Source organism: Ahaetulla prasina, chromosome 2 (genome assembly GCF_028640845.1).
Source record: "Ahaetulla prasina isolate Xishuangbanna chromosome 2, ASM2864084v1, whole genome shotgun sequence".
Taxonomy (NCBI): Eukaryota; Metazoa; Chordata; class Lepidosauria; order Squamata; family Colubridae; genus Ahaetulla; species Ahaetulla prasina.
The window spans coordinates 82,989,552-83,003,900 of NC_080540.1; the positions used below are offsets into that span (position 1 = coordinate 82,989,552).

General features: G+C 37.6%; 1 protein-coding gene across 8 annotated transcripts in view; it reads right to left on the minus strand.

Annotated features, from left to right (window-relative positions):
* Nucleotides 1–250: 250 nt before the first annotated feature.
* HRH2 (histamine receptor H2) overlaps nt 251–14,349 on the minus strand; it is a 47,370-nt gene continuing 33,271 nt past the window's right edge. For 4 of the 8 annotated variants that reach the window (XM_058171599.1, XM_058171600.1, XM_058171602.1 and 1 more), the window contains one exon: nt 251–1,545. In XM_058171599.1, the coding sequence (XP_058027582.1) occupies nt 1,371–1,545 (175 nt within the window). In that variant the 3' untranslated portion in view covers nt 251–1,370. Of the gene's footprint in view, nt 1,546–3,548; nt 3,662–7,532; nt 7,805–7,969; nt 8,112–14,349 lie in introns of those variants that run through there. The other 4 variants (XR_009153736.1, XR_009153735.1, XM_058171603.1 and 1 more) reach the window with 4 other exon arrangements.

The window sequence follows — 14,349 nt, forward strand, 5'->3', positions numbered from 1 at the left end:
CAAGTTTATGGCAAGATGGGCAACATGAAGGGTTGGTTCCCCACTGACATTTGCCTGGTTGCAATAGCCCTCTGCAGTTCAGATCTTTGACAGACAACGATTTCTTGGCAGAGAAAGACTTTCCTTGCTGACAGGGCATTTGGAATCAGCAAAGCATTCTATTGTCAGACACTTTTAATAAAAAATACATTGTTTTAAAAAAACATTTCAAGCTTTGAAAATAGCATTTTTTTTTACATACTTACTAACTCTTCTGCTCTCTTTTAAAGACTTTCAGTCATAATTTGTTTTTAATCTCAAACTAACCAGAAGAGCCCCATAGATTCTGAGAATACACATGAACAAAATTTGAAAGGGCGTAGTTTTTCTGTTCCCAATATAAATTTTCCCAATGTGAATAATAAAGAATTACAATATGAAATCGTGCTTAAAGATATATTTTCACCAGTTGGGTGCTTTTTCAGTGTTTTTAACACTAAATACACAAAATACAATATTTCGTTAATGAAAACAACTGAGTCTATTAAATATTCAAAATTCATCTTTTTTAGTTTAATGTATTTTACTGGAAGTTTTGACAATGTGCAAGTGATTCTAGAGCAGGGGTGTCAAACTGGCCGCCTGTGGGCCCGATGAGTCATGTGCAGGCCATGCCCACCCCAGCTTCATGAAGGGGGAAAACATTGCAAAACGTCACGTGACGGCAACGTGATGCTGCGAGTTTGATACCTGTGTTCTAGGGTCTAATTGAAAGAAATATTTCCAGGATATGCATTGTTCTTACTTCAGAAAAGTAAAAAATAGGAAGAGCTTCTACAGTCTGGAATATGTAAATCAAAGCTGTGGTTCTTCTACCTCTTTGCTTTACCCAAACCCATCCTTCTTTTCCCACCTTATTCCTTTTCTCCTTGAACTCCTGGTTTTCAAAATCTCTGTTATTTGAACTATATTTGACCTGCAAGGCATTCATGCTCTTTGTAGATTAGGTCAAAGAAAAAGATAGTCTGAATAGCTGATGGCATTAAAAGTGAATTATCAGAAATATTCTGATAGTATGGTTGTCAGAGAATACAGGCCCAGGGTTAATTTAATATTGGAGAGCAAAAATTCTGTAGTCTCCGGTGAAACCAGTATTTCTTCCTTCTTGGTTAGTAAAGATCTTAACAAAATGGTAGGATGTAGATGAAAAAATTTTTTCCTCAGAGTTTGGATATTGAGAAATTCCTCTTCATCTTCTTCCACATGCGTGACATGGCAGAATCAACTGTTATTACAGGAAACGTCATTCAACAGTGGGACGCAAGAACTTCCAATCCATCTTTGCTTCATTCATTCACATACATTGTGAATGCCATTGAAAACCTTCTGGCTTAAGAGAAGACACAATAGATAACAGTATGGGATGCAGAGTGCTGCTCTATGTCCTGTCCACTTGCTGTTGGTTTCTCAAACACGTTCCTCTTGGGTAGAACTTTGGCCAACCAAAGACTTTGACAGATGGACAGGATAGTAGAATTTGAGGTATCACATGCTGGGTTCTGATTCCTAGAAGGGAGAAACAAAACCCAATTACAGATGTATGACTGAAGGTAATTCTCAAATGATTTTCACGTTTTGTTTTAATGGTCCTGTTTTCCAGAGTCTCTTCCTAGATCATATGTTTATTAATAAGAGGTGTGATACAGGCATTCTGAACTATAATTTAGCACTTATTTACAGCTTTAGTTCTGTTTTATCTTTCCTATACTTTATATATGCTATTGAGTCCCACACCCAGTTATTAATTTTTCTCATTTAAACATTCATACACAGAACTATTCTTTTCATCCTGGCTTATACATAGAATAGAAAATCACCTCCTGGGAATTAATTTGTGACCCCTGATGTCTTCCCAGTTTCTGTGTTTATGAGACAATATTGTTGTCATCATCTTCACCATCATTTCCACCAACTAATTATTTATTCTATATACAGTAGATTTGCTTTAGTTTAATATAATTTTGTGGTTGTCTAGGAATTGACATTCACCAATCAACTTAATTAACAAATGAACTGAAAGAAATGCAAACATATCTTTTTTTGCCCTATACCTGTCATTGTTTATGTTTTTGGTGACATGAGCCTCTACTACACTGCTAAAAGCTGTGTAAATGTGATGAATGAATGAATGAATGAATGAATGAATGTATGAATAGCTCTCTGTCTGATATAAGTTACTCCATGCTATGAGGCTGCCTGAATTGTTTTCAAATATCACTTTTGGATTGCTCTCTTAAATAAGAAGGTTAATCATAATTTAATAAAGCATTTCACTTACAAACTTTCGCAAGTGAAGCAGAATTTATGGAACTTTTTAATCAGAGTTAAGGAGAAACAAACAGTTCCCTCTAGAATTTCATATATCTCCATCTATGGGGCCAAGAATGTCGAGTAGCAAACAAACAAGCTTCAGAGTTTGTAATAAAAACCTTGTATAAGAAAGAGTCTTACGAAAAATGGAACTACTCCACAAATGCTATGCACCAGTTGTGATTTGTAGCAAGTCTAAAAAATAAACTCCCCAAATCATAGACAAAATGAAAGAACAAGAACAAAAAGTGGAAAAGTAAAAATTCATTTTTTTAAAGTTCAAATTTGAAACTACTCTTTGTTATGGATGGCCCATTAAAAGTAAATAAATATAAAAAAATTCCATCTTTGCCTCAGGAAACTGCTCAGAATACACAGAAGAATAAAAAACCCTGATGACCATCATCCATTTTTAATGATGGGTTATTTGCAAAAGTTTCACACGACTCAAGTGTGTGTTGCTAGGCCTGCTTAGAGACATGAAAGGAAACAACTATAAATCAATCTGATGAAATAGTTCAATCTGTAGCTAAGCCATATATTAGCTGTTTTATTGTTTGCAAACAAAAAAAAATCTTTAAAGAAGATGAAAACTTATTTCACTGAAATTTCATGTTCTCACAAAATACTTTTCTTCCTTTGCACCCACTTTTTCTAAGGAGATCATTAAGGGCCAAAATGTTATTTTGCTTAAAAGCAACATGAAATACTTTCCAGCAGCTGGCACAGAGATTTTGCGATCACTTTCAATTTTATGCCTTGGAAATTTTCAAAAACCACAGAGCAGAGAAGAACTTTTCATTGAAATGAATCATAAATACGTATCTTTAGTTGAGTTTTAAAAATTAGGTTCTCTTTCTGGGTAGTATGCAACAGATATATTGGAGAAAATTATATCTGTATTCTCTGAATGTTTCAAAAGCATTCCAGCATACTCATTTCTATATTTTTATTTAAGAGATACTTGCCCAGAAGGATCATGCGAATTTAACATCTTTATAAGGTGCATATGACTGCCATGATTTGTACAGACTACCTGTTGGAAATGATACAGTTGCACTGATTCACATTGATATATTTTACCATAAATCTTGCTTCTTCATAATCTGGGAGTCCCCCACCCTCCAAATATTTCCAATAGATACTCTGATATTAGTTGGAGAACCCTGCTTATATTTCCATTAGTAAGTTTGGCTCACACTTTGGTAGTCAGCAGTAGGATCTTCTCATTAACTTATGGAAATTTCTCCCCAACCTGCTTGCCTGACTCCTCACTGTCTTTTCCCAGAAAAGAACTGAAGACCTTGTCAACCTGTTGATGAGATGAAAATAACTGCTCCAGGCCTAGGCAGACATTTAAGTTTTCCTCTTACTTATTTCATTTTTCTCAATTTTAACATTTCTATTTATTGTTTTTAAGCATGCTGGTTTAATTTCAGACCCCTTCCTCCCCGTTCTGGGTAAACTACTGTGGCTACTTTGGGAAATACATTAGTAAGCCTTAACAGTCTACCCCTCCTTTTATTAAGCCATCAATATGACCCATTAAACATGACTGACGATGCTAATGACAGAACTCTTTCCATCTTCAAAATGAGAAGCCCTTTCCTACTAAAACCAATTTAAAACGTGCTTATTTACTATAGGACTTTATATCTGAGCCTCCTTCCCAGCTTTTGTGGTATGTCACTGTCTTTTGACAGCAGATACAGTGTCTCTAATATTTGTTTTCCTTCTGTTCAATCATGTCTCATTCTCTGAGATCTCCTGGACAAATCTTTTCTTGACAAGGTTTTTCAGAAGTAGTTTGCCATTGCTTCCTTCCTAGGGCTGAGAGAGAATGACTGGACCAAGATCACCCATCTGTTTTTACACCTATATTTCTATACCTATATCACACACATATATCACATGAAATACTCGGCTAATGCTGAAACTGATACAGGAACAAAACAGTCAAACTATCCTTGTGGGACTTGAAGGGACTTCCCTGATGTGAAGCCGAATGTGTCAATGCTGTTTCTCTTCAGGAAAATGGCTTGAATCAAAGTCAAAACAGAGGGCTATCCAAAGCTGGATGTAAACTAGACTCTTGAGAAATTCCTTCTGAATCTTGGACCTTTTGAAATGTGAAGGATATTCCCCAAAAGAAAGCTAATGGTCTGGGGAACAGATCTAAGCTGGCCTCAGGAATGAGAGTTATGGGCTGGTCATGTTCAAAAGTTCCACTTTTGCCCACGATGGTCTCATTTTTTATTCAAAAGCTGTCACTCAGCCATTACTGCTATCTTGCTGTTTTTACATTTCTGTCATGAATGCGGTCAAAAAGTTGCTACTGACTGTGACATTGATATGGCGAGGTCAAGTGCCACTTGCATAAAAATCTAACTTTCAAGGCTGAAATGGTGGCAAATGATTTACTACATTGGCTAGTTTTTTTTAAAACAAGGGCTTTTTAGAAAGCATATCCCTCAAAAACAGCTGCTGATAGCAGTACAGTTTTAAGTCTCCCTTCCACACAATGGCAGGGATTTTATTTGCATCAGACCTCGTGCAAAGCTACAACTGCCTCGTGTGGAACCAGCACAACAATTGTATCTGGCTTTTAGCAGCAAGGTGACCTCTGTTTTTTAATCCCTGTGACATTGTCAATAAAACTGAAGCAGAACAGAAAAAGCATGTTATCAGGGTTGTGGGACGGTATGCAGAGGTGATTCTGACCTTATTTTGTTAAACCCTGCCCAGGTTTTCCAGGCTCCCAGCAAATAACATCTTGATTAAATTCTGAATAACTGAATTTTTAGATGTTGACTCAAGTTCCACCATTATTATGAATAAGATCCAGAAGCAATTCTTAGCTTGCATCATTGGGATTCTTTGCAGAGATTGAATGCCAATTGTATTTTGGATTTGCTAAAAGGAGGTTGCCCCCAAATGATATTCTAAAACAACAAACAAACAAACAAACCCAGATAGTGAAACACTCTGAGATGGCTTTTAAACAGCCTAGCAAGACCACATGAGTTGGTGAAAGGACTGAAGAACAACACTGATAGTGTTGTTGTTGTGCAACAACAACACCAGTTGTTGTTGCGCAAGTATCAGTGTTCTTGTCTATCGAGAGTTTCAATCATCCAGGTCATGGTTGTCCAAGGATGCTTTTCCAAAAGACAACTGTGTTTTCTTGGGTTTTTCCTCAAAGATATTTCACTTCTCACCCAAGAAGCTTCTTCAGTTCAGAACTGACGAAGCTTCTTGGATGAGAAGCAAAATATTTTCAAATTAAAATATGATACTGATACTGATATACTGATACTTTCGCAACAACAATTGTAAAAGAAGTAGGAAGCAGATGTTCAACAAGAAATGTCAAAGAGGAGATTCCTACTCATAGCAATGCAGCTGAACCAAACAGACACACAGAGCTATGCTTTCTGAAAAGAGACTTCAAGGGATGGGGAGTATATTAAAAGGAGAAAGCAGGATTGCCACTCAGTTTTACATGTCATCTTGTTCTATAATATCCTGAATAAAGTAAAACAAGTAATAAAAATTATCCTTGACATCATAACATTGTGATATTCTTTCAGTACCTCTCATTCAACAGAAAAAGAATAGGAATTTTGGGGAAAAGTAATTCCTTGTCAAGCAGCTAATTATTTATTATTTGTTTTCCCAAAGCCTGATTTCCAACATTTGTTAGCCTGAATTTCTGAGTTCCTGTTTAGGAATGAAATGTATCTACCACGTGGTAGAAGAAAGAAGGGACATTTAATTTTTTTAAAAAAATACTTCCCCACAAATTTAATTCCTTCCCACTTCACTGGCAGCAAATCCTATTCCATTTCATTATTTTAGAACATTATCATTTGATATTCATAATCCACAATTATGCATTCCAAAGACCTTGTTCCCAAATATTATGAAGACTACTGAAGTGCAAAAAATCAGAAAGATTGATCCCCCTCACTTGCAAAACTGTCACATTCCTAATTAAGGAAAGTACCCTGTGAAATAGTAAGATTTGGGGCATTCCAAGTTATAAATCATGCTCTTACAGATGTCCAACTGCACTACCCCTTAACAATTTTTGGGGAAGAAACTTCTGTCTAGATTTGCTATTCGTGTCATAAAGCATTTTCTCTTTTAATGTAGAATGTGTGATATTTTCATATGATCAATGTTTTTCATGTGAGTTAGCGTTAAAAGCCCAGAAGAGGCTCTTTTGTCATATGTCAGAAGGGAACTGAAAATTCATTAGGTTTGTCTCAGTCACGTTTCTGAAAATTGTACTTTCTGGAAATGAAAAATAAAGGAATGCAGCACTGGAAGGAGAGAAAATGCTGTTAAATACAGATGGGGAGAGTGAATTTGAGGGTTGTTGAATTTAGGAAAATTGATAATCAAAAATTATCAGTTTCTGTTGAAGAAAAAGTAATGTCTAAAACATTTTATACTCATGCACATTCTCAGGGCTTCTAGAAGCCTTTTGGGCTTCAGATAAAACTGGTTCAGCATTCTTTCCTATTGGATACCGTCTATATACACTTTAAGACATGCATTAATATAATCTATACCAATGATGGAACCTTTGACATTCCTGCGTGCCGGCCTGCGTGCTGAAAGTGGCACATGAAACCATTCTGCGAGGTATGCGCGGCCCCTCTGGTCTTCGCGCATGCAAGAGCGGTGAAACCTGGAAGAGCGGTGGTCCATCGTGCGAGCCGGCACCCAAACACCCAGATACCACCATGGAAGCACGTCCGACAAACAGCTGGCCATCGTGCATGCGCGCAACATCAACCCAGAAGGTCGGGTGCCGGCCTGCACATGTATGCCAGAATGCCACTCTTCCGAGTTCTGCTGCCCCCACGTGCGACGGCCAGCTTACCGATGTGTGTGTGATCACAGGAACGTGGAAGAGGAGACAGCGAGGCCGCACATTCTTCGTGGGATGGTTTCGTGTGCTGCTTCTGGCATGCGTGCCATAGGTTCGCCAATACTGATCTATACAATATTCACTGCTTGTCAAAGATGTGTATGTATCCTGAGCATAAACATACTATAAACAACTAATAGTAGATAATAGAATGAAAGTCATGTTGTAAACTTAAAGTACGAGCTCAGTGAATTAAAGGCAGAATTAGGAATAAAAGTCTTTCTTAACCCGGGTCTGTTTTTACCTGAAGCAAGTGAACTGTTGATGTATGTTGTTTGCCTTTGGTTGAACTAACTCCTTTTTGACTGAGGACTTTCAATCGATTTGTCACATTATCTTAAGTTGTTTAATTTAGGGTGGTATACTTCTATAAACTTCTATACCTCCCCCCTCCAATAACAGATCTTGTGTCGGTTGGTCTTGCAAAGTTCAAGTTTGTGGTCCAGTATCTGATATGTCCTAGAGCCAATGTTTTCAAAGCTGTTACTTATTTTGTTTATAATTTTTCGTTTGAGCCTAATAAAGAAAAACAAGGCTCATCACACTATTGCCCACATGGAGACAGTAATTAACAAATATATTACAGAGAGACTAATGTGGCCTGTCAGATATAAGGACCTGCAAAAAAAAAAAAAAAAGGAAGATTACTGTATTCTAAAATGTGACTTCCCAGATACTCACCTGAGGGACAATAGATTTTCCCCAGAAGAAAATCTAAACTGTATCCTTCTGTTCTCAGTGGATTTTGGAAGAGGACAGTCAGAGTTTTGTCACAATGACCACTCTTACTGGCCTGTCTGCAGTTTAAGGAAAAGGCCCAGAGCTGAAAAGGTTAAAATAAGAATGGGAGAAAATGGAGGGGGGAGAATGAGGAAGAACATTTGTCAGTGATATAGAATAATAATAGTTATATGATATATTTGCTCATATAAACTTCAGGCTATTATTACCGTACTTCAGCTGCTAAACTTGGTTTCATGAGCTCTGGTCTATGTCATTCAGTTCCAGACTCAAGAAGAACGAGTGAGGAAAATCAGAATTATAGATCAGAGCAGAACCGGTAATATAGTTATATCTGCAGGAAAAGTGAGCTTATTACTCCTCATTTCTGACAGGCCAAAGCAGCAATCTAAACATTGCCTCCAGGGTCAATCTGAATATATGAGCCACAGACCCTGTCCTGTATAAACTGGTTGGGGAGGGAGATTAAAGGTGTGCAGCCTGTGTAAGAGGAAAGGGGTTTTGCCTTACAATTGCTGTGCATCAGCTATCTTTTTCTGAGAACATTTGGTATCTTCACAAGGGTTACTATTTGGATTATCGAAAATAAAAAAGGATGGCCAACGAAAAGATTCAGTTTTCTCCTTCTCATCTAAATAATAAGAAGGTAGCAACAGGTAACAAATACTGCCTCTGCAAAGAAGCTGAAGAAACAATGGACCACCCAGTTAACTGTTACAAGAGGCGAACACAAACCGAATACAAACAACGGCATGACAAAGTAGCAACAATGGTGCATTATTGGAATATCTGCTAGAAATACCATCTGCCTGCAAGCAAGAACTGTTGGGACCATAAAATAGACAAAGTAATAGAAAATGAGGAAGCTAAAGTGCCCTGGAACTTTAGAATTCAGACATACAAATACCTGCCATATAACATCTTATACTCAACAATTGTTGGTAAGAAAAACAAAAAGGTCTGAATAGTGGATATTGCAGCATATGGAAACAGCAGGACAGAAGAGAAAGAACTGGAGAAAAATCACAAAATACAAAGACCTGCAGATAGAAGTAGAATGACCATGGCAGAGGAAAACAAAGATTGCCATTTACTGTTACCAATAATGATATTGCACCTTAGGTGCAACCCTAAAACATCTGGAACAACACTTGAATACTATTGGTACTGAAAAAAAAATCAAAATCAGTCAATTGCTAGAGGCAGCTTTATTTGGTAGAGCTTACATTCTACAATGACACTTTTAAGACCACCAGAGAATGACATCTGCCTATTCCAGGTCCTTGGGAAGAGCTTGATAGTGTGGATAAAAATGCCATATCCTGTCTAAAGTCCTGGCTGACTGTGCAACCAACCATAATAATAACAGTAATATATTACAAACACTTATAGCAAGACTTGGAACTGGATATCAAGTCCTAGGTGGAGTAGGAAGTATACTGGGTATACTTAGTTTGGAGAAGTAAAACTAACCATTTTTACTTCTCCAAAATAAAGATAAAAAATAAAAATAAATGTACTCTCTGTTGGCTTGAAAGGAATGGTCAAAACCAATGGGCTGAACCTCTGGGAAAGTAGATTCAGATAATATATCATAGCTGTCAATCAGTGGAGGGAAAAACGGCCTCTTGAAATGTATGTTCCTTCACTGGAGGTTTTCAAAATATGTTGGACAGTTTATGAAATGCTTTAGCAGATCCTGCATTGTTCAAGGAATTGAACGAGATGACTCCCAACTTTATAATTCTATGAAAACAATAGATGTGAAATTGGAGGACATGAAGCTTTGACAATTAAGTCAAGTTACAGACTCGGTTTGCTGCTTAAAAATGCAGATTATCATACTCAACTTCATACTAGCTCGTTTTGTTTCTGAAAATGAAATACGAATATGCCTTTGGAATAAAAAATATTTGCCATTTCCATTGTTTTTTTCTTTAGACATCTCTGTGGATATTTCAACATTATTCATGTAAATCCTAGAATAACCATCTATGGATTGCTAAAATCAAATCTCAAAAAGTATGAAGCCTTCACCAAGAGGGCAGAAGAAAAAAACTGATTTGCATAAAGTGGATTCATGACAATTTATATGTATATATAAATATACATTTAGGAGTGATTGCTAACCATTAAATAGAATCATAGTACATCTCTATGTTGTTCAATAAAAAGACCAAAACACCTCCCCACCAGCAATCAACACCCAGATAAGAATAGATTAACACTAAAATTAACATCAGACTAACAATCAAGAAGTGAACAATATCCCAATCAAAGAACTGACAAGCCAACAGTAAACAGGCCAACCTCCAGCACCCAACACCAAGACTACTTACGTCAAGACTGATAGGACACACCACTGTATACACTGATGGCAAACCCTTCTCCCTACTGTCTATGGAGAATGTCAGACATACAGGTCATGGTTGTCTTAAAGGAGCATTTTTCAAGAGGAAACTGGATTTTTTTTGTTTTTCCTGAAGACATTTTGTTTCTCATCCAAGAGAACTGAAGAAGCTTCTAAAATAAGAAATGAAATGTCTTCAAGAAAAAAAAAAAACAAAGAAAGTCCAATTGCCTCTTGAAAAAAATCACCTTTGGGACCTTCTCCCTACTAGCACTGATGATGTCACCTATTTTGGGTAATGAAAAATCTACAAGAAAACAACCAAGCTCAAAGAGGACCCCTCATTTCAACTCTGAGCTACAAACATTCTCCTTTATTGGAGAGAGTTTTAAAGTAATTTCTAAAAAATACTACCACTGAAAAAGCTCCAGAGATGAGGCTTGCTCATGATGTTTCCGTCAGGATTTAATGGAAATCAGGAAACAGGATAGCTGGAGAAATGACTGTACAGTGAAATAAAGGAGACTATACCTCCCAGCTACATAAAAATGTAGCAACACCTGACTCTTCCTATGAAAATGTACCCAAAATTCTCTTATTTGAAATAATTCCTAAAACAAATCCATTTTCTTATACAATTGAACAGCATTTAGTTAAACAAACAAACAAACAAACTAACAAAAAAGAGCAAGTCATTTTTTCTCCCTTGAATTTAAATAATTTGTGCTGGTAAATAGCGATGAAGTGTTTATTGAACAAAGATGCTGTGGAAAGTGAACTCGAATAATGCAGATCTAAGATCAATATCTTAAACAATAGCAGGGACTGTTATCAAAGGCATTAAGAATCTATTTTCCAATAAAGTTCTGGTAATGACAGGAATGTTCAATCCAGTCTTGTATTAGACCAGAGGTGTCAAACTGCATTTCTTTGAGGGCCAGATCAGCATTGTAATTCTCCTCTGCGAGCCAGGGGCGGGGGCACAGAGCAGTGAGGAGACAGGACAGAAACCTCCTGCAGCACTTTGCTGGCCAAAACAGGGCATGGGAGGGGGATGCATGTGCCCCCCATGCCTCATTTTCGGTCTCCACGGCCTCCAGCAGCATTCTGCTGGATGAAAATGGGGCGTGCAGAGGCCCCATGAGGCCACTGCATGGCCTGTTTTCAGCCTTCCTGGCCTGCAGCAGCACTCTGCTGTTTTTGGCTGGCAGAGTGCTGTTGGAGGCCAGAGAGGCCAAAAACAGGCCACGCGGGAGCCTTGTGGAGCCTCCATGAGATTGTTTTTGGCCTGCAGAGGCACCACCAGCCAGTCCTTTGATATTTCCAGGATAGCCCTGCAGGTTAGTTAAAACTAACCTGCGGGGCTATCCTGGAAATATCAAAGGACTGGGCGGCAGTGCCTCTGCAGGCCAAAAACAGTCCTGCAGAGACTCCGCAAGGCTCCCTGTGGGCTGGATGTGGCCCACGGGCCTTGAGTTTGACATCCCTGTATTAGATACTATTGCTACCAGTCCTCTATATGATCTGGTAAAGTGTAAAAATTTGGGGGCTGGCCGATGATGTGGAATTTGAATTCTTTTGTCTTTAATGAACAGCAAGGAAAGAAGGGAAGCTTTTTTTTTTTTTTGAAATCGCCACTCTTAAAACCAAAATCACAGGATTTCTGCTCTAGACAGTTGGATTTTCGGTACAGATCCATATTTCAATAATAAAATACCGTATAAGAGTAATCCTCGACCCCTGCAACTAGCAGGGCCACAAGAAGAACCCAGTTAGCTGTGCTTACAACTGTGTATAATGACACCTTTTATTTTATTCCATTAAATGAGCCACTTTGAACACAGCATACTGCCCATTTCTCTCAGCTATAAGTATGCTTGAGTTCATTCTATATCTATATAATAAAAGCACAGCTGCTCTTTGTTTGGATATGTACCGCTTCAGTTCTTTTTTTTTTTAAATGGATCTGTGAAAGACAGATAACAGCATTGTGTCCAGATTGTCAGAGGCATTGTTTTCAAGAGAAAAATACAACAAAATGTTAGCTAGATAAAAGGTTTGCCCTTGACATGTGAAGATTTTCATATGTCAAAGATAATTCCCGTTCTTCACTGCGATGGTAAATGGTTGAACCATTCTGTGAAGACTTGCCAGCTCTATGGTAACCTGAACACGGTGCCTACAGCAGAAGATTGGTACATCATGGACATAGATGTCCATAATGTTTTTAGTTTTTCCCTTATCACAGCTTTATATAAAAACAGTACAGCAAATAACTGGCTTTAATTTCTAAAGCAGGGGTCTCCAACCTTGGTCCCTTTAAGACTTGTGGTCTTCAACTCCCAGAGTCCCTAAGCCAGCTTTGGTCCCTTTAAGACCACAAGTCTTAAAGGGACCAAGGTTGGAGACCCCTATTCTAAAGCAAAGCAAGCATCCCAACACGGCCAGGTTTTGTGCAGCAAATGAAGAGTGATGATCACCATGGCATTAAGCAACATCTGGACCCATTCTGGCAGCTAGAACCGAAAGCATCTGCAGAAGAGGAGAAGTATTTTTGGCCTCTCTATTTAAGATCAAGCAGCAGAATAAACATCTTGACATTGCCTGAAACCTGATAGCAAAATAAGAACCAGCTGCCAAGTGGAAAGTTTCTATACCTTGAAGCTGTAGTGTTCTGATCAAGTAATATCTCTTTGAAGGATCTGAAATTTCTAAATGCTTCTGGGAAGCAACATCCCCACTTCTTCTTTTTCTGGACCTTTAGAAATGCAATCTCTCTAGAATCAAAATAAGCAGAACTGCCTAAGTTGTTTTTAAATGCTTATTTAATTAGGAGACTAAGAATTAAAATGCTTCACTTGCTCTTTTTAATTAATCACTTTAGGAGATTTCCTCTTTTTTTAAAAAATAACTTATAAAATAGTTTTGAATAGGTCAGAAAAATGGACTGAAAAAACCGGAATGAATTTTAAGAGAAATATGCCTATATTTTTCGCTTATGAAATAAAAGGCCTACCTTTTGAAACATAGCTAACAAGAAACTGAGTTAGCAGTTTCATGCAGCTGCAAAAAAGCAGAAGCAATTTTAAGTTCTATCAGAAATATAAAACTTAGAAAGCAATTGTTCTACTTGTGTCAGTGTTTCACAACCTTGGAAACATTCAATTCTGTGGACCACAACTCCCAGAATTTCCCAGCCAACACTGGCCTGGGAACCACACTGTAAGTAGGATAGAGAGAAAAAAACCAACAGAACAGATTCAGGGTATCCACAAAGAATGTCAGAGGACTATGGAGGGAACTGAAGAAACTGGGAGTGATAAGACTCAAAAAGAGAATACTCACAGAGGATATAATAACATTTTTTCATATACAAAAGGAGGCCAAGTTCTTTTATCTATTATTTCAATGTGTAGGATAAGGACTCCTGGTTTTCAGTTATAGAAAGGGAAATTCTTACTGAATACTATAAAGACCTCCTAGTGGAAAGAGTAGTTAAGTAAGGGAACTAGTAGTCACCCAACAATGGTGGAATTCTCTTCAATGGATGTGTTTCTGGAGGGGCTGGTTAGCAATTGGTTGGAATGCTTTAATTTGAATTCTGTACTGGGTAGGTGAGGAGGAAGTCAGATGGTCTAGAAAACAACTAGCAAATAGCAAATGGTGCAGCAATTAAAGGAGGTAGCCGGGAACCATAAAGTTTGTGACAGCTCTGAGGGAACAATTGTGGAAAAAAACAGCATAACCTCAGAACTGGAAAAGGTTAATCTATTTCCTACGTCCTAGAGAGGGAGATTTAAAGAGAACATATCATCATCTAGCTAATTTAGAGAAACAGCCAGAGAATATTAAAAATAGCTCTACTTTTTGTAGACAACTTCAAAACTTTTGATAGTCTTTATCATTCAGATCTTTGGAAATCTCTCAAAGCAGTGGATATATCACAACATCTGCCTTTAAAAAAAAGAAA